Consider the following 24,171-nt stretch of genomic DNA (forward strand, 5'->3'; position numbering starts at 1 on the left):
AAATAAAATCCAAACTACACTCAAGAATAAACACTAAAATAACAATAAATCCGACTATAAAACAAATACAAGTTTCTGCTGTGTAACATATAAATTTATTGAATTTAATTACATTTAATTACTTCTTACACAGTAGCTGTTTAAGTCACAGAAAACTGGACCTGCATCTCACACAGGCAATCAACCTGTACAGGAAAAGAACAAGAAGTAACAAGAGTCACTCCACCTCATACTCTAAAGCACAGCGCACACGGTCACATGGATGATCGCACGACTGAAAGAATCTGAGTCATAGCACCGACTTTAAGGAAGAAGGCCTACAATGTTTTTTAAAGTTGTCTTATTTCAAATATATAATCCATTATACGTATTATTTTTTCCATTATTTTCATTATTGAATGAATTTTTATATATTATATAATTATATAATTTTTGACATTGGTAAGCTGTATAACTTTAGGGTCACCATTATTTTAATTGATTTCATAATGTGAAACATCCTTTGAAGAAAAGTTAACTTACTCAACTTTCTGATGGTCTCTCCCTATTGGCTTCCTGCCATTTCACTTTCTCACCCTCACACTCCCTCTTATCTTCTGTAAATCTCACCTATGTCTATCTCACCTTGGCTTCCTTGTCTCACCTCCCTCCAGGACAGTCAAGGTGGACGTTTACGACTGGGACAGGGATGGGAGGTAAGCGCTCTCACTCTGTGTGACTCTCCTTTTCCTTGCTTTAATTTTCAGCTCCACACGGAGTCTCTGAAATGTCACACATTATTCTTTCTGACCCAAGGCATTTTATTAGAACAAGTGAAGAGGAGCTCTTCACTTGGCACACACTGGGCAATGAATGAAATCTTGTGAGTGAAAGGTTGCAGCTAAGTGGTTAGGAGGTCAGGTTATACATGGCTTCTACGTCTCATCACAGATGCTGGCTACTGTAGGAGCCCTCATACATGTGGGGCTTAATTTGCAGATATCTTGTGGGGGTTTTCAGGCTGTCTGACCTCATGTTGCTGTTCCACAAATTTTACTCTGAAAATAAATTTTCAGTCTTTTCTCTATGTTCTATCTTCTGTCTCTCTTTTCACTTTTTGTGAGAAAAAAGGAAACCTGAAGGAAATGTTTGTCTTGCAGAATTCATCAGGCTGTAATTCTGATGCATTTTTACTCAGTTTCCCTTTTAGGCTTTGACACAGTATTCTGTTTTGTCAAAATAGAAACATAACAATGACAAATGTATACGCATAATACATTTTTGGATAAAATATCTCTATCGACCAATGACGTGTCATTGTGACAGGGACAAAGAAAGGGAATCCTTTGAGGCTAGACACTTTTTCAAAATTAAAACAGACACTGACTAACGAGCTACACATCACAAAAGTTAGAGCCATTAGAGGATCTGAGTGCTCTGTTGGGGCTATACACGTCGAGAAAGTCTGTTAGGTAACTGGGCGCCATTTTTAAAAGTATACAAAAGGATTTTAAATACGATACGGTATTTAACAGGGAGCCAGTGTAGATTGGCTAGAACAGGGGTGATGTGATCATGCCTTCTGGTGCCAGTTAAGAGGCGTGTTGTGGCATTTTGAACTAATTGCAAACGCTGGAGGAGAGAGAATTGGAGGCCCATGCACAGAGAATTGCAACAGTCTAGTCTCGAAGTAATAAAGGCATGGATAAGCTGTCCAAGGTCTTTATGTGGAATATAGGGCCTTGCCTTGGAGATTTAGCGTAGCTGGTAAAAACTCGTTTTCACAACTGAGGACACTTGTTTGTCTAATTTGAATCTTTGTGATCTAAAGCACAGGACAGCAAGGTTTAAAAGGCAAATATAGCCTAGTTAAATTAAATATCTACAGTTAATTTAATTCAGAGCAGCACAGTGGTGCGGTAGTTAGGGCTGTTGCCTCACAGCAAGAAGGTCCTGAGTTTGACTCATCTGGCCAGGTCTTTCTGTGTGGAATTTGCATGTTCTGCCTGTGTTTGTGGGAGTTCTCTCCACTTCCTCCCACAGTCCAAAGACATGCAGTTAGTGGGATTAGATTGACTGGTGATTCTAAATTGCCCATAGGTATGAATGGCTGTCTTTCTCAATGTGTTAGCCCTGTGTCAGATTAGTGACCTGTCCAGGGTGTACCCCGCCTCTCGCCTTTTGGTATCTGGGATAGTTTAATGTGTGAGAAATACCACATCATAGAAGCTGAAAAGGATACACTTCTCCTTAAATTAGTGCAACTTAATTGCAACTATTTTGTATAAGTTTGTAATACAAGACAACAAAAGGAAGATCCATGCAATCCTTCACATTGGTTAAAGGGAACCCCGGCTATTAAGACATGTTTGCGCTAAAATATGTACTGTGCTTTCAATAACACATATGTGGTACTAAAATACGCCAAATGTTTTCCTTAAGCACCATCCATCCATCCATTCGCTTCCGCTTGTCCTTTTTCAGGGTTGCGGGGGGCGCTGGAGCCTATCCCAGCTGTCATGGGGCGAGAGGCAAGGTACACCCTGGACAGGTTGCCAGTCTGTCGCAGGGCCAACACACAGAGACAGACAACCGTTCGTGTTCACATTCACTCCCGCTTTCACGCCTATAGGAAATTTGGATTAATCAATTAACCTATCCCCACAAACTGCATGTCTTTGTACGGTGGGAGGAAGCTGGAGTACCCGGAGGGAACCCACGCAAACACGGGGAGAACATGCAAACTCCACACAGAAACACTCTGGCCTGATGGTGGAATTGAACTCAGGACCTTCTTACTGTGCGGCAACAGTGCTAACCACCGTGCCACCGTGCTGCCCCCTTTTAAGCACATTTTATATAAAACCGATTTACCAGTAGGCCACCATTGTTATTTAGTTCTCAATGCACTCTGGGTAGTGACATCATACGGTTGCACCGCATCCAGTTCACAGTTAGCAGTGCACTGGAAATGGCTTCTGTTCAGCCTTTCCAGTTTGAACCAGAGCAAACCGAGAGAGAGAATGAAAATAGTCAACCAGCACTTAGTTTAGATGAAGATGAAAACAATCCGTCACATGAGGACGAGAGAGTCAGGTAAAACTACTGGTGTCTATGCGGCTACTGTAAAGCACCAAAACTTTTTGAAGCCGTATGTCTTAATCCAGATGTTCTTTGGGCAGCCCTTGTTAGCCTCCATGACCGGTATCCGGTCTTTAAGTGATAACGTGATGAATCCTGCGTCTGGGTCCAAAGTATTCTGCACTTAATAAGACTGATGTGTTTTAACATGTTTTGCTTTTGTATCTTGTTATTTAATATCAACAAGCCCCTAAAAACAGTCAGTGATCACTATCGGCTTCTCATGGTTTTTATTACCGCTAATTATTTTAAAACACAGTTTTTAAACCCTTAAAATGTAACTACAGCCCAGCCCATGCAGCAGCAGTATATTAATGACTAACTAATCTCGGTGGTTCTCCTGACTGACGTTTGGTCCGTTTACAGAATCCTGCCATGCGATTGCATTTGCCCCTAACCATCGGGAGCCCTCACATTAACTTTTATCGAGTGGAAAAAAAGTCCTCCATTCATTAGTGGACCTTTGTTGTTGCCACTAGCTCTGTGCCAATTTTGGGCGCCGATTTTCTTTGTGCCCACGGACTGGTGGTCGATGTCGCTAACAGACGCTTATTCGATGCTCTGTCCTTTTCTTTAATACACTGTTTCACTCGGGCCATCGAGCCCCTGAATTGAGCTAATTTTGTGACTTCAGGGAATGTTTTTCAGTGTTTGCTCTTGGAGTTCCCTTCACTGACTGTTCCTAATTTCATGAACATGGCTACGAAGCACGGGGTTGAACATTATACCCCGACGGTCGGTCCCCCGGTGTTCGCACGCGTGCGCCTCCTCAACCCCGCAAAACCCTCCGTCGTTCGGGAAGAGTTTGCCGCTATGGAGCATCTCGAGCCTGTAAGGGCTGGCTAAGTGACGCTCATGTCAGGAGGGGCTAGTGCCTCCCTATATAATAGGCTGACATAGCGTCAGATGTCATTCAAAAACCTCTTCTCACTTCTCACAGAAGCCTGTAAGACAACTGTGCTATTGGGTGGTAAAGCTAAACTGTCCACAGATTCGAGTGAACAACTCGGTCACCGGGCGCTTTGTTCCCAGCATTTCAGTTGTCCACTAGCATACAAGCAGTAGCAATACTGTTCTGTAGCTAGTGCTGGTGTCAAGTAGCAATACTTTCACCCTGGGAAGTAGCAATATTTTCCCAAAGCGATGTAGCAACACTTTGCTAATAAAGGTACCACTAGCTTCACCATGAGGTAGCAATACCCTTCGGCACTAGCGGTTTTACACATTAGGTAGCAATACCTGCAGAAAAGTAGCACTACTTTTCACCCCATGCTAGCTGAGAAATAGCAATATTCTCCACACTCAGTGTTGGTCTCGCTAATGTGCACAACCCTCTAGCTAACCATGGCTACGACTGACAACGAAGTTGTGAAACTTTGTCCTTGCGGCAAGAGGATTTCTGCCTGGGATACACACCCGTGTGTGCAGCATGCCTAGGCTTATCTCAGGCTCAGGCTGCCTTGACACCTGCACACGACTGTATCCACTGCGCGGCTTTCCCACGCAAACTCCGCACAGGCTAGCTCGCCAGGCTAACCTGTCGGGTGGCGACTCTTTGGTGTGTGAGGCTGCTGCAGCGCAAGGAGAAATTGAGATGCCTGATGATTTGGCAACAATGCCAGGCCGAGCTGGGCAGAGGCAGACCCTCAGCCCATCGCGGCCGCTCTCCCGTCGCTGGAGGCACATGGAGAATGTGAGTTTTTCCCCCATGTTGGAGTCGCCCGGGGAGGAGATGCTAATGATGACGGAGATGAGTCGGCTGACTCAGAACTCCTCCTGTCTGACGAGGAGGAGGAGGGTTCCACCTAGAATCAGCTGGGCTGCAAAGCCCTCGGCTACCAGCGAGGTTGAAAAACCGACACCGCCGTCTCCCCTGGATCTCGACATGCAGGACATGCGCAGCTGCTAGGCTCAACATCCCATGGCCCGCCATACAAACAGAGGTTGTAAAATCTCTTTTTGATGGTAAGAAATTGCCAAAGGCGAAAAAGATGGGGAAGCATGTGTTGGCTTACCAACCTGATGACTAAGGAAAAAGTGTTTTACTCGCTGCACGATCAGAAAGCGCCGCTCGGGGTGGATACTCTGGCTCACGAGTGGCCAAGAACCCTCCTCTATGCTTTTCCCCCAGTGGCCCTCATTTCTCCAACTCTGGCCAAATTGAGAGAGAGAGGTCACTATATGATCCTGATAGCCCCGCACTGGCCAGGGAAGCAGTGGCTGGCAGAGATTTTTCAGCTGCTGTGCGGCCCACCTTGGCTGTTATCACTACGCAGAGACCTCCTGTCTCAGGCACGGGTGGAAATATTCCACCCCCACCTGGAGATGCTAGCTCTAAGGGCTTGGCCTGTGAGTGATTTAACCTGAACACAGTGGGGCTCCCTCATAGTTTTATCGACACTATTCAGTGTTCTAGAGCATAGGTGTCAAACTCTGGCCCGCGGGCCAAATTTGGTCCACAGCCTAATTACATTTGGCCCGCGAAGCCATACCAAATTACTATTAGAGCTGGCCTACTGGTATTATACAGCTAATATATATATTGTTTAGTATTAAGCTTTGCTTGTTCCATATTCAGTTTTTCAGCAAAACGTGTTTGAGTCCATAAGAAAAGATTCATTCTTGTATCTAGAGGAAGATTTTTTTTTTTCAATAAATATTAATGTTAGCCCACGACTTTGTTCCAGTTTAGAATTTTGGCCCACTGTGTATTTGAGTTTGACACCCCTGCTCTAGAGCATCGTCTACTAGGACACTATATGAGCACAAGTGGCGAGTGTTTGAAAGCTGGTGCTTAGAATCACAGGCCATCCCTTTTCAATGCTCTGTGGCTGTGATTCTGTCATTTCTTCAGGCCCTGATTGATAAGGGTAAAGCCTTCTCCACCATCAAGGTGTATTTGGCAGCAATTTCAGCCTGCCATATTGGTTTTGAGGGGAAGACTGTTGGCCAGCATCCCTTAATATGCCGTTTCATGAAGGGTGCACGGCGTAAATTGCCTACATCTAGGCCACTGGCTCCATCGTGGGACCTTCCCACAGTATTGGCTGCGCTCTCCTGTTGCCCATTTGAACCCCTGGAACAGGTTGAGTTAAAATTTCTGTCCTTGATGACAGCTCTATTAATTGCTTTAGCTTCAGCTAAGCATGTAGGAGAGATCCACGCTCTCTCAGTGCATCAGTCATGCATTCAGTTGTCCTCGGATAATACGAGGGTCAGTATGCGGCTAAACCTCGCCTTTATCCCAAAGGTTGTCGGCACATGTTCCCCTACAGATGTTCTGGCCTTTCACCCACCGCCTTTCTCCTCAGAGGAGCAACAGCGGCTGCATACCTTGTGTCCAGTCCGTGCACTGCGCATTTATATCGACAGAACCCAGAGTGTCGGACAAAGTGAAAAGCTATTCGTGTCCTGGGCTAATCCACATAAGGGAAAGCCTGTGTCTAAACAGCGCCTCTTCCATTGGATAGTAGGAGCAATTGCCCAGGTCTATACTAGCAGGGGTCTTCAGCCTCCTCACACATTTGCTAGGTTTTACAGGTTAGATGTAACAGCACCTAACCTAGCGCATTCAGTCCTCAGTGCAGGTTCTTCCCAGGTGGGAGCTTCTCCCCTGTGAAGTGCTGTTGGGAACAGTTGTCTTCTTAACAGGCATGTCTGGCAATCCAGCAGTCAGTATTCCTCCCATAGTGAGACACGAAACGAATGCTATGAAAGAGAACTTAAGGTTATGTATATAACCCCAGTTCTCTGAGTAGCATGAGTGAGTGTCTCACCAGACCGCTCTCCTTGCTATGGAAGCGAGGAAGAGGAAGAGGTGGGCTTGTTTTGAATGACATCTGATGCTATGTCAGCCTATTATATAGGGAGGCACTAGCCCCTCCTGATATGGGTGTCACTTAGCCAGCTTGTAAGGGCTGGCTTTATGGTATCTGAGCTTCTGATGAGGTCACGCAGGAGGCCTTCCCATAGTGAGACACTCACTCAGGCATGTTTCGGCTTTTCCACGTCCCACGTCGGTTAAAGCGCTGCAGGAGTTCTTGGGGGGTCTACAACCGCTTTCTCCCCAGAGCTGCGCACCTGCTGTGTTAATCAAGAGCTCTCATGTCGTCTGTGTTTACCTCTACAATATTATATTTAGATGTATTTAGATGGAAGCTAGCGAGCTAACTCCCTGCTAACTTCTAACTCAGTTAAATGTCATAAATTCCGTTTTCATGGATGCCTGGATGTTAAACTTAATTGATACACCTGGCAGAGCTGCCACACTGATCATTTTATTACAGATGAACAAATTTAGACAGTTTTTCAACTCTCAGTAATGCTGCAGTGATCATTTGACTTTTGCAGCGGAGTTTGCTAAGAATGCTAATAACATCAGACTCAAAGACCGGATAGTGCTGGTCTACCAAGTCGTAACCAGGTCACTAATAGACAACTTAATTGACACCATTGCTACACTATGAAAAACAAAACAGGTTAGCTGAACGAAAGCACTTATACTGCTAACAACCAATACACGTCATTGTCCCAGAATGCATTGCGTGCGAAAAAACATGGCCGCTCCCACGGCTCCAAAATAATTTTAAACAACAAAGATTTAATGAATAACAACAAAAAAATTGTAGTTATTCTTAAGTATGTTTTTATGTGGTGGAGATAATTTGTAACATATTTAGAGTAACTTGTCATAATAGTCGGGGTTCCCTTTAAGTGGACTCTTTCTATTTATATTTGTATTTCATAGCTTAAAAAGAGAGAAAATCATTCGGACACCATGTTGTTGAACAAAAGGACTATAATTTTTTGTCAAAAAGAATAGAAAGTCATGTTACAGATACAACAATAACTGTTTTCTTTTTATTCGTTATCTTTATCTCATTCTCCCTTCCAGTCATGACTTTATTGGAGAATTCACCACAAGCTACAGAGAACTATCCCGAGGCCAAAGCCAGTTCAATGTCTATGAGGTAAAAAAAAATGAAAAGAAAAAAAAAGACAGAGTGCAACAAGAAGTACATTTCACTTCTCCAAAGCTCCAGAAGTTCATTTTCTCCAAAAACTATTTTTTGTTGATTGTGTCGATGGTATTAACAACACAGCTAGTTCCTTCAGTGTTATATATTATTCATGAAGTAATATTCCTTGTGTTATGAATTCCAGCCTTTATTTGAGGACAGTATTAAATCGCCACCTGTTCATATTAGCTTAGAAATATGAGGAAAGACTATATAATGTGTTCTGACTTGTTTGTTGAAAAGCTTGTTTCATGTTTCCTCTCTTATGGTCAAGGTGTTGAATCCTAAAAAGAAAGGCAAAAAGAAGAAATACATCAACTCAGGGACGGTAAGACTCGTCAGTGTGTCATGTCAACAGCTGTCACATGTTTCATGGGGATGACTCATAGCAGGAGTGATTTATCAGTCCAGTAAATGTATAATGTTTGCTGTTAGCCTGTCTGTAACCTCCCTTGGTTCTCTTGATATTTTTTCTCATTTCCCTTTCACTTTCTCCCAATCTTCAAGGTGACCCTGCTGTCTTTCAAAGTGGAGTCAGAGTATACATTTGTCGACTTCATCAGAGGAGGGTAAGAACTCAGTCAGTCATGTTTCATTAGGGTAGAGTCGAACATACACAAATGATATTACTGGAAGGTAGTACAAAGGGTGCAATGTGTTATAAACTTTGACTAAAATGTTTACACTTTTCTTACATTCTGGTTTTCCAGTGAAAAAAATCAGCCCTCATTTGATTCTTGAGTCACAGTTTAGTGACTCTTCACAGCTTCTGTCTTTTATCCCCACTGCTCTATTTGTCGAACCTGACATTTAGTTTGCCACTGCACACAATGTTGTTCAGATAAATGATAACCAAGATAGCAGATTTCACTAGGAAATGTCTGCTTCTGATTGATGAGAACTTGAGTTGTCACTGAAGATGGCCTTGACTGATGTTATACTTTTTACTTACATCAATTATTCTAAACAAAAAAGACACATTGAGTATCACGACAAGCTGGGCAGTCATGGCGTAATATGAACATTCGTCTTGTTCCAACATGACTGTATACAAAGCAAGATCCATAAAGACATGGATGAAGAACTGGGCCTGGAAGAGCTCTGCGCCTTTGGGATGAATCAGAGCAAAGTGGATTCAGGCCGTCTTGTCTGACCTCACAAATATGCTTCTGGAGAAATGGCCAAAAATTCCCATAAACCTCATGGAAAGCCTTCCCAGAAGACTTTTACTCAAGTTATACTCATATGTGTGTGAAGCCAGATGAGTGAATACTTTCAGCAATGTAGTGTATTTCTCATACTTTTACTTTATAAAACTAGGGGTAGAAAATGTTTTGGAACAAAAGAACATCAGTAATAATGCTGTGGTTATAAAACCATAACATGTAAATAACTAACCCCCAACATGCCAGAAAAATCCAATATAACTCATTAAACTGAAATGGCAATAAAGCAGAGGGCATGACACAAGAAAGTCAGCTATGCTATGCTCTCAGCACAACTTAAACACAGCAGTCGTAACTAAATCTAAAGCAAAAGCTTAAGAAAATACACAGTAATTCAAAGAAAGTGCTTCACCCCTGTACTTCTAGTTGGTTTACTGACAACCACAGATTGCATCAGGCAGATCAGACAAGTGTAGCGGATGATGTCATATTGCATCAGCTCTAACTTTGACCAATATGAGCATGCTTTGAGTTGCATCAGCTGCATCAGGGTCACACTCTGAACGTTTGATTTGTTAACTACGTAACCTAATTAGCTGAAGTAACTAGCGTTTCACTCATAAATACTGTGTGATATTAATACAATAAATGTGTTACAGCAGTCAAGCAAATAGGCTGGAAGAAAAAACATTCCAAGGTAGTGCACTTTATTTGAACACTGATGTTTCTTAAACCATCAGTGAGGCATTTGCTGCTGCCTCACTGCTTTTGTTTTAGAGTTTTATATTGCTGAATTTGTTTTCTCATCATTCTGGACAGCTCATTTTTTTAAAATTGTTTTTGTTGTGAAATGTAAGCTACAGAAAGCTGAAGAATTCACTGGGCAAAAACAATACTACATACGTTAATAATTTGTAGATTTCAAATACTTTAGATGTCTTACAATTTCTAACCGGTGACCAGTACGTTTCTCGATCTGGCATGAAGAGCTGTAGATGTTCTTCCAATCTCAAAACGAAGTCCTGACCACTGTGACTGATATCAATGTGCTCAATCTCCCACCAGGACACAACTCAACTTCACTGTAGCCATAGACTTCACAGCATCCAATGGTAAGACAGTGTTTCATCTTAATGCATGCAGGAAATGTCCACACATCTGTTCAGTGAGATTTTTTTGCCCACAAAATAAATTGTTGGCGCTTTTTTACTTTAGTTAGACTCTTTTTGCCTTCTTTTGAAAAAATCAATTTCAGTGGCATTGACAAATAACTGCCACACAATTATTTGTCTGTCTTGGTGGTGGTCTATATGGAGACACTATTCGTGCTATTATGTTCCCAAATGTCTATCATGCTATCATCAACCATCACACATATGCACAATATGTACTTCTGTGTAAAGTATGGAAACTGGAATATGTCCTAAAAATATCACAATGGACCAGCTGAAGAATATAGTGCACAAGCTGATTGTCCATTAAAAATGACCTTCACATTGAGAGTTGCTTTTTGATTAGCCACTTAAGAGCATTTTTAAAAAGCCTGAACACCAAGTCCCTGTTATTCTACAGAGGTGCCTGCAAAGAAACACAATGACAGTCACCTATCAGCCAGACAGGAAAAAACAAACTCCTAATTGCAAAGTCTTTAAGTTGAAAAATTCTCAAAGAAAGAAGCTCTGTTAACGAAATAATGAGAGATTAGCAATATTACACCTAATCTGGTTGTTCAAATACTTCATCAGTCCATCAGGCTAATGGGACTTACTAAACTGAGGCAGCCAGATTATTGTTGTATTGTAATTAGTGTTTACAAGACATGATTGATAGTGCTGATTGACAGCACAATTTGTCAGTTTTGGGCCAGGAGTTACCTCTGTGTTTGTAGGAATTTTATTTTTTTGCCCATGGCAGCGTGCTCGGTGCTCGCTCAGATTTCAAGTTTAATTTTCTGCTGTAGAAAGAAGTTTTCTTCCCACGCAGAGTGAACAGCAGACGCTGATGTTTTTGTCACTTATTACAGAATCAAACTCAAAGTAATGTCAGTATTTCCAAGCTTTAAACGCTGCACGTTCGTACTCTCTCCCGCTCTCCATAACATCCATCGTTGATCTACACACGTCTGTTGCTGCCACGGACGTCGCACGCTCGTACGTCATTGTCATGAGACACTCTCACCAACAAAATCATGGTTTAGTAACGCAGTAAGGCAGCGTGCTTATGGGAAAGTAACAGTAATCTAATTACTTTTTTGCAATAGTAATACTTGTTCTCGTTACTTGTAATCAAGTAATCAGATTACAGTAACGCGTTAACACATTACTGCCTATCTCTGCTCAGCACATTGCAAAGCATGGAGTAAAGGATGCTGCCACAGCATGTTTCCTGCAGTTACAGATCACTGGCAGTATCTGGCAGTCTGATGCACTTGGCTGGGTTTGACAGGTGCCTGGAGAACGATACTTGCTCTTGCTCTGCATTGTACCAAGTGTAATCAATAATTACATATTCCCCTTTACATAATTCTATTATATAATCACCCCACATAATTATGGTGTGGGGTTGTTTTTCAGGAATAGATCTCACAGGCTTAGACAGAAGCTTAATGCTTCAGGGGATGGCCCCTTCCTCTTCCAACGTGGCTGTGCATCAGTGCACAAAGCAAGGTCCATAAAGTCATTAATGAGCAGGGTTGGTGCGGAAGAAAAACGTTGTTAACAAAAAGTTGTTATAGCTGCAAAAGGTGGGGTATTTTATAACGTTGTGACTACTGACAGGTAAGGTGAATAATACCGATTATCTTTTAGTCATGGCACCTGTTAGTGATTGGGATATATTAGGGAGCAAGTAAACATTTTGCTCTTAAATGTAGATGTGTTTATCAAAGAGGGTTTAGCGGCTAAAACAGGACAACACTGCTTAAAACCTTTCATGCTAGGTTGTGAGCCCACAAATTGAAAAGACCGCATTCAGACTTAAAGAACTGACAACATGTCAGACAGCAAAGAAACTACACAGATACGAATAAGGATGCTCTTTGAAATGTATTTTCTTTCCACGGCTCCATAATATCAATTCTACAAAACCACGTTTCTCAAAATTTAGTTGGTCTTTTTTTTGGAAAGCAAAAAACAAAAACAAAAACCAACTAATTCCAGTAGTTACACAACATAGTGGTTTCCTTCATCATGTCTGCATGTGTGTTTTTTGCAAGTCTAATAAATGTGTAATTGCTTTTCTTCATTCTCTGATAAGAACATTCTCACGCTAATTTTGCTGCATGCTGGTGGGGATTTCTCTCTTTCTAGGTAACCCGTCCCAGCCGACATCGTTGCACTATATGAGTCCATACCAAATGAATGCATATGCCATGGCCCTGAAGGCTGTGGGAGAAATTATCCAGGACTATGACAGTGACAAACTCTTCCCTGCGTATGGCTTTGGAGCTAAACTTCCCCCAGACGGCAAGATCTCCCACGCCTTTCCACTGGTGAGAGTCATGATTGAAACTGAGGGAGAGACTTTTTTAACTGTTCGTACTTGAAAATATTGACTTCATGGGCTATTTTTGTTAATGGTGGTGCAATTGTGAAAAGCGACCGCCTCTGTGCAGTAGTTAATCAATTTACTCTTGGTCAGTCAAATGAATGGTGTCATTAATGGTGAGCTGATGTAGCAGAAATCACAGTTAGGTCCATACATTTTTGGATTATTTGTACTTTTTTTTCTCAATTTTTTTACATTTCTTTTAGTCCTGCCACTGTACCCCACCACAGACAATAATAAAAATAAATCCAACAATCAAGATGTGATTGAAGTCCAAACTTTCAGATTAGGCATTCATTTAGGAATCACAGCTATTCCATCTGGTTCAGATTCACTGCCCATTTTCAAATACTCAAACATAACTGAGCAACTCATAAATAGCTTTAAAAAAGCCTGTTCTCTCTTTATTCCACAAAAAATTTAGTAGATAAAAGATCTGGTTCCAAGTGCTGGACTTGGATTTAGTAGCTTTTCAATCAACCTCTCAATATGAGGTCCAAAGTTTTCTATTAGTCTGAAAATCAGAATAAATGGACAAGTCAACAATCTGGTACATTCTTAAAAAGAAGGAATGGAGGAAGGGCGCACTAGTGACTGCAGTTTGAGTTACAAAGAAGATTATTACAGAAGAAGCATTTAGTTTCCCTCGAGGAAACCATGTATATAACAACATAATGCACGAGTACATCCTTGTGAATGTACAGGCATGCACTTTGTACATACACTTGCACATGTCTGTAAACCACCCAATCAAATTGACTGCTTGTAAATCTAAGGTGGATATATAAGTTTTAACTCGTCTTGTTCACTATAGTTACTGTGAAACTCCAGTGTATGGATGCGTATATACTCTAGCTTTGAAAAACAAATGGGCATCACTTGATTAATGAAAATGTTTTCACTCAGCATTCCTTAAATAAACATATAGCAACACGATTAACGCTGACTTCTCTAGTCAAAGTGATGAGTGCTTTCATAATGTAATGGTTTATTCACTTGTCTCCCTGTGAAAGGACTCTAAAGCCAGGATGGTGCAGTCTGTGTTTTATCAAGATCGAAATGCATTGGAGCTATTTTTTATTGTCAACCTCGCAGGGATATTGTAATTAGACAAACAAGAAAATTCAAGTTACCAAAACGCTTGTCTAAATGAGTAAATCTGAGTAAAGCGAGTACCAACAGTTGAAAGCTGGGGAAAAACACAAATGTATCAAATCAAGTTCACTAAATGTTTTGTGTTTTCTGGGCATCTTCTTTTTTACATTGTGATGCACAAAAATGATAAAACAAACAACATGGACCATGCTCCAATAACCTGTGGAAATAATTGTACATTGCTGACTGGATGATGCAAATAACACAACTGTGAAACCTCTGAAAGCAGCAGGCTGACAGTGTTTATATAGCCACATTACTTATCTCAGATTTCAAACTTTGTTTACATCTTGATGGTCATATTTTACTACAAAATCATTTCATTAAAGAAGTGTGGGCACCTTAATGCATTTCATGAATGAAAAACAAAAGCCTGTTTTTCCTTCAAACATTCACATATCCTGTGGCACCAACAGACCTGCAGTGGAATGGTGAGACTTTAGTCAGTTTGTAATCTGATATTTCTAGTGATGTCAATGACAACAATATAATTTTTGGATCAGAAAATGGATATTTATTAACATATACTATATTTTACGCAGCTTATGAGTGGATCCAGAGGTTGCATGACATAAAGGAAAGGCTTTTTTTATACAGCAACTAAATAATAAATTAAGGTCTGTTGGCCTTTCTAACTTGGACACATGAAATATTGATATGTTATGTTAACCCATCTGCTGGTTAGACCACATAAACTCCAAGTATTTAGTTTGGTCTAAATGTTAAAACAGTTTACTCAGTCTGACACGTCTGTTCTCATTTTGCAGCGCTCTGCACTCTAAACTGTTGGAACACAAAGTAATCCCTTAGACTGCTTCACTACAGTTAGATGTCGACTTGCAATATTATGTGAATAGTTTTTTCTGTTTTCATGGAACAACAGAAACTTCAGTTAAACATCTGCTTTTTCCAAGTTCACCATATTCATAAAGCTTAAAAACAGGTGTGAAGTCAGATTAACTTTTTTATTTTTGGTTGACATGTGTCAGCTCTGACTCACACATTCAGCATTGTAGTCTTGCTTCCATTTCTACTTGTGCATTGCTGTACAGTAGAATCACTGTGGAGATTGCTTGGGATGATGTAAACTGGCTGTTTTGATGCATTAGAGTACCAGCTCTAGTCTGAGCCCTTCCCAAATGACTGAGTTACTCCTTCTATTACTAACTGTGAGCCCAGACCTTATGGTCACCCATTGTAGGAGAAATTAAGATACGCCAGTATGGGAGAAATCTGTTCTCTCTTTCTAGTCCCTGTCAGGACTCTTGCTGCAGCATTTTGGATTAACTGAAGGCTTTTCGGGGAGTTTTTAGGACATCCTGATAATAACAAATTACACTGGTCCAGCCTTGAAGTAATAAATGTATGAACTAGTTTTTCAGCATCACTCTGAGAAAGGATATTTCTCATTTTAGAGATATTGCGCAAATGTAAACAGAATTGGTCCTAGCACTGAACCCTGTGGAACTCCATAATTAACCTTAATGTGTGAAGAAGACTCTCCATTACATGAACAAATTGGAGTCTGTTAGACAGATAAGATATAAACCACTGCACCTGTAATACCTGCAGCATGTTCATCTAAAATTTCCTCAGAAGTCAGTGTGCCATATGATTGCATTAGCAATAAATTTAATAACGCTCTATATTAACAGTTACACACTATATAGAACAACTTTATAGAATTATATTTATTCCCAGATGTTGGCAGCTATCAGTGAATAGTTTTCAGCTATTTTGAAACAAAAAAAAAGACACTTTTTATCCATAACAGCAAATGAACTGTACAACAGAAAATACAAATGCCATTTATGGTCTCCTCACAACAATGATAAGAAAAATAAACTGGGCCAATATGGCATGTTTGTTAATACAGAGATACACATGTTAATGTGATCTCTGGTCTCCCACTCAGAGACTCAGGTCTTCGAGTGTCCAGCATTCAGAGGCTACCTGAGGACTCATGTGAGAGAAAATCTGCTCACACAGACATGTAGAGCCAAACACTGTCAATAAGGCCTCTGCAATGTTCTGAAGACAGTTAAACTTGTCAGGTAGTGACGTCCAGCAGGTGAACATGCAGCTCCATGAACACGCACAGCTGTGGATTCCAGCTGTGTTCGTAGTTCTGCAAACTTTGACCCCACAGAGTCGAGCTTTTCAGTTCAATCAGCTGCATGTCGATGTCCTCTGTGTCCAACCACTTAACAAATCCTGCTGCTCATTAAGGCTTTCTGGTTTGATCAGAAAATAAAACATTGGTCCAAACACCTGAAAGTCCTGAAAACACATTGTGAATTCTGTCTCGAGTCTACGGATGTATCCGTGTATTTCCACGGTGCTGATGCTGCGCTGAGCGGAAAGCTCCTGAAACTTTTGAAGTGTTGGAATGTGGAAATTTCAACATCGCTTGAAAAAACTGCCAGCTAGCAACGTCCCTCTCACCAGTAGGCAAAGTTATTTTTAGCCAATTACATGTTTAATCTGGTAGTTGGGGCTGTTAGCTAAGACACCGTCATTAAGAATTGGCACAACTATGCGAGCTGATTTGCGATGTGCACCGCTGGCCCATTTATTTTTTAACGCACCTCCTCAGATTAACTCACTGCGTGTCGTGCCCAGGGCTGGACTGGGACAACAAAACAGCCCGGGCATTTTGACTAGAGACCGGCCCCCCAGGTATTAAAGCCATAAAGCCTTTGAATGAAAAGAAACGCTGTGGTGACAGTGATGTACAGTCTTGTTGGTATATATATGATTTCTATACATTTTACATCAGATAAAAAGTTGGTTGTAAGCTTCAGATAATTATTTAATAACAGCCAGACATTTTAAATGAGAATAAGAAAGTATTTCTTTGTGCCCCCCTTTCCCTGTCAATGCTCTACCTGGCCCCTGGCAAAACTTTGCTAGACCCGCCCCTGCACAGTTACCAGCTGTCAGCTACGTAAAAAAGGATCCTGGTGTTATTTGTCTCTCAGAAACAGTTCATAACTTCCCTTCAACTCATTCATGTCACCTAAAAGGTAAACCTGTTTCTCCATCACCTGTTCAGCTCTGATGATTCAGTAAGGACATCTCCTGGTTTCATCTTCATGTTTCCCTCTCACCAGATAACCAAACGATATCATGACCAGCAGCTTTTATGGCTGTGGCTCCAGCAAACATCAGCTGATACTAGAAATTAATATTAAATAAATTCTAACAACAGCTGATCAAGCTTAAACTGCTGTTGTTTTTTAGCGCGACATCTGCTGGTTTCCTCTTTCTGGTGCAAAGTGAGCGATAAACAAACAAGAGAGAAAAGCCGATCAGCTGATCACTGATCAGTTTCATGATTGAAGTAGCAACAGGAGAGGCAGGGGGAGAGAATGAGAGAAGAAGAGGCAGCTGTGCAGCAAAGACAGAATAACTCCAGCTTTGTGTCTTTTTTTCCATTCTAGCTGCGTTCCTTTTCAGCTCAATACGAAACACGTAATATTTTCTCTGAATACGAGACAATTCGTTTTTTTACGGGACGGTTGGCAACTCTACTAACTAACTCTTATAAATAAAGTTCACTATCAGTAACATCATAGCTGTAGAGAAACTCTGTCATGCTAGCTAGCACGCAGTACGAGTTACTGTAACTGACGGTAAAAAGTCAGCACAACGAAAATAAACTCCACCTAAACTTGGTTTATATCTGACCCAGATAGACTGCAAGTCATAACTTCTTACCTGAAGTTCAGTTCACCTGACACTCAGACCGGCGGCTGCCTCGGGTCTCTCCTCTCCTGCCTCCCCTTTCCCTCATCCACCTGCTGGCCAGCAGCTAAACATCGGCCAGCATCTGGCCAATCCACCACCTTTCATTGTTTATACTGTCACAAGAGAAAAACAAAAATAAAAAAACAAACACCATCGGCCCATACCCGGTATGTCCGATGGCCAGTCCCGCTATGGTCGTGCATCAGTTAACCCTTTGCGTGCCAGCTGTGGCACATGTGCCCAGGGTCGCTGACCCCTGTTCTAATCGCTCTAATAGGATATTATGGTCGAAAGTATCGAACGCAGCACTGAGGTCTAGCAGGACAAGCACAGAGATGAGTCCACTGTCAGAGGCCATAAGAAGATCATTTGTAACCTTCACTAAAGCTGTTTCTGTGATGAGCTCTGAAACCTGACTGAAACTCTTCAAATAAGCCATTCCTCTGCAGATGATCTGTTAGCTGTTTGACAACTACTCTTTCAAGGATGTTTGATATAAAGGAAGGTTGGAGATTGGCCTATAATTAGCTAAGACTGCTGGGTCTAGAGATGCTTTTTGAGTAAAGGTTTAACTACAGCCAGCTTGAAGGCCTGTGGTACATAGGCCATTGTCTGTGAAGGTTCTCGATCATACAGGCCATCTTCACCCAAAACCTTGGCTGATTGTGACCTACAGCCGTTTTCACACCTTGGCTCGTGTGATTAGGTAGAGGATCAATATGGGGTCCATGTCCCTCTTGGGGGACACTCCCATAGGGCTTAAATCTGGGACTCTCCACCATTTGACATTAGAACTGAAGAAGTTTCTCGGATGAGACGTGAAATGTCTTCAAGCTGCTTAAAGAAGTCCAGACGCTTTTCTTTCTGAGCTCCTTAGACTATATAGCCGATTATTAGAGAAAGGTTGATCATATTTGATATTGAAGCATTAATTAATGGCAGGACTTCTTTGAGCAGTTTTAGATAATATTACATCTGCGAGATAATTATGATAAATTTTTTCTCTAATGGTTGAAATTTTATTGGTGAAGAAGTCCATGAAGTCATTACTAGTTAACGTTAAAGGGATGGTTGGCTCAACAGAGCTCTGACTGTTTGTCAGCCTGGCTACAGAGCTGAAGAGAAACCTGGGGTTGTTCTTATTTTCTTCAATCAGTGATGAATAGTAAGATGTTCTGGCTTTGTGGAGGGCTTTCTTATAAAGCAGCAAACTATTTCTCCAGGCTAAATGATGATCCTCTAAATTTGTGACACGCCATTTCCTCTCCAGCTTACGAGTCATCTGCTTTAGGCTACGTGTTTGAGAATTATACCACGGAGTCAGGTACTTCTGATTAGAGACCTTAGTTTTCACAGGAGCTACAGTATCCAGAGTCGTACGGATTATATTCTTAAACTTAGTTACAGCGCTTTAAGAAAGACATCTACTGTGATAAAGTCTACTCTCCACCGCTGTGTAATCAATTATTGTAAATGTAAATGTTATCAGGAAATGATCAGACAGGAGAGGGTTTTCAGGAAACACTGTTAAATGTTCAGTTTCTATGCCATATGTTAAAACAAGATCTAGAGTGTGATTAAAGTGGTGGGTGGGTTCTTTTACATTTTGAGAGAAGCCAATTGAGTCTAATAACAGATTAAATGCCATGTTGAGGCTGTCATTTTTAGCATCTACATGGATGTTAAAATCACCCACAATAATTATTTTATCTGAGCTCAGAACTAAATTAGATAAAATGTCTGAGAAATCAGACAGAAACTCTGTGTAAGGCCCAGGTGGACGATAGATGATAACAAGTAAGACTGGTTTCTGAGTTTTACAGCTGGGGTGGACGAGGCTAAGCATCAGGCTTTCAAATGAATTAAAAGTCTGTCTTGGTCTTTGGTTGATTGAAAGGCTGGTGTGAAAAATTGCTGCCACACCGCCCCCTCAGCCTGTGCTTCAAGATTTCTGGTAGTTAGAATGACTCGGGGGTAGGGATGGGTACCGGTGTCCGGTGCCATGTTCTGACATAAACGGTAGTAACCAGACCGAAAAGCAGCGCACATTTCGGTGCTTTATTTCGGTGCTTTTTTTTCCTGAGCTGTGATACACTTCTAGCCAATCATTTTACGTTTCTGAGGATAGTAGGCGGGGCCAGGTACGTACGTTCAGTTAGAGCAGAGCTACAGATTAAAAATGCCCAAGGCAAAGCGGTCAAAGTCTGGCTGTACTTCACAGCAAAAGATGCAAACTCAGCAGCAACAAGTGCTTTAAGCTGATACTGTGATACTGTCAAAGGAGGTAACACCTCAAATCCGATGAAACACCTGGCGACGCATAGCGTTTTTTTTAAAAGCCGAGAAATGCGCCGTATTTGATAGCTTGCTGCGAGACCTCACACCGAGCACATCTACTGCGGGTGTGGTGCCTGTTATCTGACCCGGAGTTAGCAACATCCCCCAAAAACCCAAAGAGGAGAGTCCTGGCCCCTAGCCCTGCCAGTGTAGCAGAAATGATGAGGATGATGATGCAGCAGCAGCCGTTCTTCTCTGAGTGAGTAGCTTAATGTTGTTCGTGTGTAATTTACGTTGAGTAGGCTAACCACGTTATTACATTAATGCATGTAAGGTGAACTAGCAAACATCATCATGGCTACATGCGGCTGTCCTCTTGTTTGATGGCAGATACTCCCTTCACCCTGGCCAAAAAGGCTAAAATGACCAAAGAAAAAGTGGAAAACAGTTAAACATGAGAGGTTTTTGGACAAAGTTTGTGTTTTTTCCATTGTTTAAGCACTGCTTCCAGCCAAGAGTGATGCCATATATGCCCCATAGCTGCAGAAAAGGCTAACATTGTTATCTTTTTACAAAAAAACAGCTGAACATGAGAGGTTTTAGGACCAATTTTGTGTTCTCCATTCTTTAAGCACCGGCAGCGTTTCAAAAGTACCGGTTTGGCACCAGTATCGGACAAAACCTAAACGATACCCATCCCTACTCGGGGGTGTTGATTCATTTAAACTAAGATAATCTTCCTGCTGCAACCAGGTTTCTGTAAGGCAGAGTAAATTGATTTGTTGATCAATTATTAAGTCATGTACTAACAGAGACTTGGAGGAGAGAGACCTAATGTTTAATAATCCACATTTCACTGTTTTATTCTGCGGTGCAGATGTGGATACTGTATTGTTCTGTCTTTGGGATTTTTTTATGTTTAAATCATTTTTTGCTGGTTTTTAGTTTGTTTTTTGTCTGTTTGGGAGCTGACACAGTCTCTATGGGGATGGTGTTTTGGGAGAAAACAGGAGGAGTTAAGCTGCAGAGAGGCGTGTAAGACTGCAACTCAGCTTCCTGGTCCCAACTCTGGATAGTCAAGTTTTAGGGGCTTTAATTTAGGCAGGTTTCTAGAAATGAGAGCTGCTCCATCCAAAGTGGGATGGATGCCGTCTCTCCTAACAAGACCAGGTTTCCCCCAGAAGGTTACCCAATTATCTATAAAGCCCACATTGTAGGGAGCTAATTACTGACACTTGTTTCTGTGATTTTGTACTTCTTGTCACTAAACATAATAGTGATCTATGGTCACTACTTGTCACGGCCATAGACTGACCAGTAAATTAAGAGCTTCAGCTGTCATTTTACCATAACATTATAATACAGCATCATCTTTACTGTAGATCCCGTGCCACTTTCTTTCCATCTCATGCTCAACTTTTCCTTAGCTAATGAACAACAGCCAGAGAAAGCTGAACTTAATGATAATAATAATGGATTGGATTTATATAGCGCTTTTCAAGGCACCCAAAGCGCTTTACAATACCACTATTCATTCACTCTCACATTCATACACTGGTGGAGGCAAGCTACAGTTGTAGCCACAGCTGCCCTGGGGCAGACTGACAGAAGCGAGGCTGCCATATCGCGCCATCGGCCCCTCTGGCCAACACCAGTAGGCAAGTAGGGTAAAGTGTCTTGCCCAGGGACACAACGACCAGGACAGAGAGCCCAGGGATCGAACCGGCGACCTTCCGGTTACAGATGCGATTCCCAACCCCCTGAGCCACGGTCGCCCGTGAGGCAGTGAGTCATCCCAACCCGGAGTGGGTACTCCATTCCTTTTTGACTGAAAATCATGATGTCAGACTCAGAGGGGCAAATTCTCATTCCAGCCATTCACTCTAATACTGCTAGTTGGTGATCATTCTCAATGACGCTAAGATCATTCAAAAACCAAATATGTGATGTCTTTGTGATAGTTACAACAAACTAAGATATCTCTGATTAAGAAACTAAATTGCAGTTTAAACTGAAACTTCTGATTCAACAAAATGAGGGGCACACAGCCAGTGTCGAGAGTAATCATAAGTGTGTTTGATTTTGTGAGCTGTCAAATCGGCACGCTTTCTAAAGTCTGGATCCACGCTGCCAGCTCAGGATATCCAGAGGACATTTCATGAAGTTATTTATCATCATTTATAATCATGGATTAACGGTTCTAATTAGCATTCAAATTAACATTTAAATGAGTAAGATAATGTACCTGGTGAGCTCAAATTATCCCTCACAATGCATGAAACATCATGCAGCAATATAATCTGGAACAACTTGTTCAGTCAATGGAAAGAGGGCTTGTATAATTCTCCAGTTATAAACATTGTGGAGTAGTCTTGTGAAGCTGATGACTAAAGCAGAGAGAAGGAACAAAAGGTAGGAGGGTAAAAAACACAGTGAATCACGCTGAGAGAAAAGTTCATGTGTTTGATGGTTTGGGACTGATGGAAAAATAATAGCGTAAACAGACAGGCAGCTACAGTGAATGACATTTTACAGAAGGACAGCTTAGCTCAGCATTGTCCACCAACAGGATGGCAATGCTAACAGTGTGAAAGCAGAGAAAGGAAAAAACAATCACGTGTGCTGTGATTCCAGAAAGTGGTCTCCTAGTTTAGAAGAAATTCAGAGCAAAGTGGGTAGGAAGTAAACACGGAAAAGGAGTCTTTTTGTTGTTCTAAGGCTGCAGGCAAAGATTAGTAGGAGGGTTTAAGAAAACCGTATTATTACCAGATCTTTTTATATGGGAGTAAACATCCCAATGACATGCCTCAGGTCTTTCATTAGTGCACTGGAAATATTTCTTACTCGAGTTTTTTCTGACCTGAAACTGTCAAGTTTTGTCAAGTCCCAAGATCCCCTTGGCTCTCTCCCAGTCAGAAATCAGAGGTGTGCGAGTGAGTGTCAGCACACTTTGCATAACTTTCTCTCATTTCCACGTGAGCAGCCATTCAATCAGCTTTCCCAATTAGAGTTCACCTCAGCGTGACAAATCCCAGACCCACGCCACACTGAGGCAACTATTGTCAACTGCAAAGTGTTAGCATTTGGTCTTATAAAAGACGACTTATGTAGGACAGATCATTGGGTCAGTTACTGAACAGCAAGTCAATGGGATTTTTTTTTTTTTTTACATTTTTTAAACTGACTAAATGCCCATATTTGGTTATTTAAAGTGCAACCAATGAGGACAATCTGAAACTTTGAGCAGGGACCCCGGTGTCTTTCACAAGGACACTGCTTCAGGGCTCAGACCATCAAGCCCAAGCTAATGGCCAAAATGAAAGAGCATTACAGTAAACCCAAAATATAGCAAACTAAGTAACACCGGGTTCTGATGTAGAACAATTGTCTGTATTAAAGTCATTTAATTTATAGATATAAATTGAAATTTCATTAAATAATTTAAAAGAAATCATTTAAAAATAACCCAACTTGGGATAAATAAAGTATTTCTTGTTCTTATCAGTATGAGCTATAGCTATAATGGACCTCATAGTGGTCCTTTACCCACTGTCAGCCTGCCAGTTTTCTTACCTGCATGATCCCATATCTAGAAACAAGCTGTTTATTGTTGAAAGGCTTAATAATAGTAATGTACTTAATACTAGTTTTATAGCTAATCTGTTTCCAGTGTTAAATGTTGTGTCTTTGAGTTGGATCCATTATGTTATTGGATCATAATCACTGACTCACTAATATGTACATAAATTTAATGTTGCAGCCGGAGATGATTTAAATGTCTTTTATTCTGCTGGATATCTTTAGCTATAGTAATAAAGTATCATATGTTAGTAGATTTATGTTAAAATCTGCAAAATAACAAATATAATATGAACCGTCCCAGACAAAATGCAGTGGAGTCAGAGTTAAAACTATAATAAAAAGTTATGTTAGAGCTTAATTAACACAATCTAAGAAACAGTTTTACTTCCTTTAAATAAAACTATATTATTAAACAGAAACTTCAGTCTCAGTGGAAATAATTAAAAAGTATAGTCTTGGGGACAGATAGCAGAAGGCCTCAGAGCTTTGGAAAGAAAGAGATGATTAGCTGTAAGTAACTACTACATCAGGTCACTGCAAAGGAAATGTCAGCATTT

General features: G+C 41.2%; 2 protein-coding genes across 2 annotated transcripts in view; one reads left to right on the forward strand and one right to left on the reverse strand.

Moving 5' to 3' along the window:
- LOC146669067 (uncharacterized) overlaps positions 1-24,171 on the reverse strand; it is a 576,742-nt gene that overhangs the window by 471,849 nt on the left and 80,722 nt on the right. The window lies entirely within an intron of this gene.
- Positions 1-24,171, forward strand: part of LOC146669081 (copine-9-like) — a 217,505-nt gene that overhangs the window by 153,921 nt on the left and 39,413 nt on the right. Inside the window, exons 11-16 of the mRNA XM_085405516.1 lie at positions 654-695; positions 8,015-8,090; positions 8,413-8,466; positions 8,646-8,707; positions 10,370-10,416; positions 12,613-12,794. Coding sequence (XP_085261642.1) covers positions 654-695; positions 8,015-8,090; positions 8,413-8,466; positions 8,646-8,707; positions 10,370-10,416; positions 12,613-12,794 — 463 coding nt within the window. The remainder of the gene's footprint in view (positions 1-653; positions 696-8,014; positions 8,091-8,412; positions 8,467-8,645; positions 8,708-10,369; positions 10,417-12,612; positions 12,795-24,171) is intronic.

The sequence above is a fragment of the Rhamphochromis longiceps genome, linkage group LG5 (genome assembly GCF_057381845.1).
Source record: "Rhamphochromis longiceps isolate RC_006_pf linkage group LG5, R_longiceps_female_GT1.1, whole genome shotgun sequence".
Taxonomy (NCBI): domain Eukaryota; kingdom Metazoa; phylum Chordata; class Actinopteri; order Cichliformes; family Cichlidae; genus Rhamphochromis; species Rhamphochromis longiceps.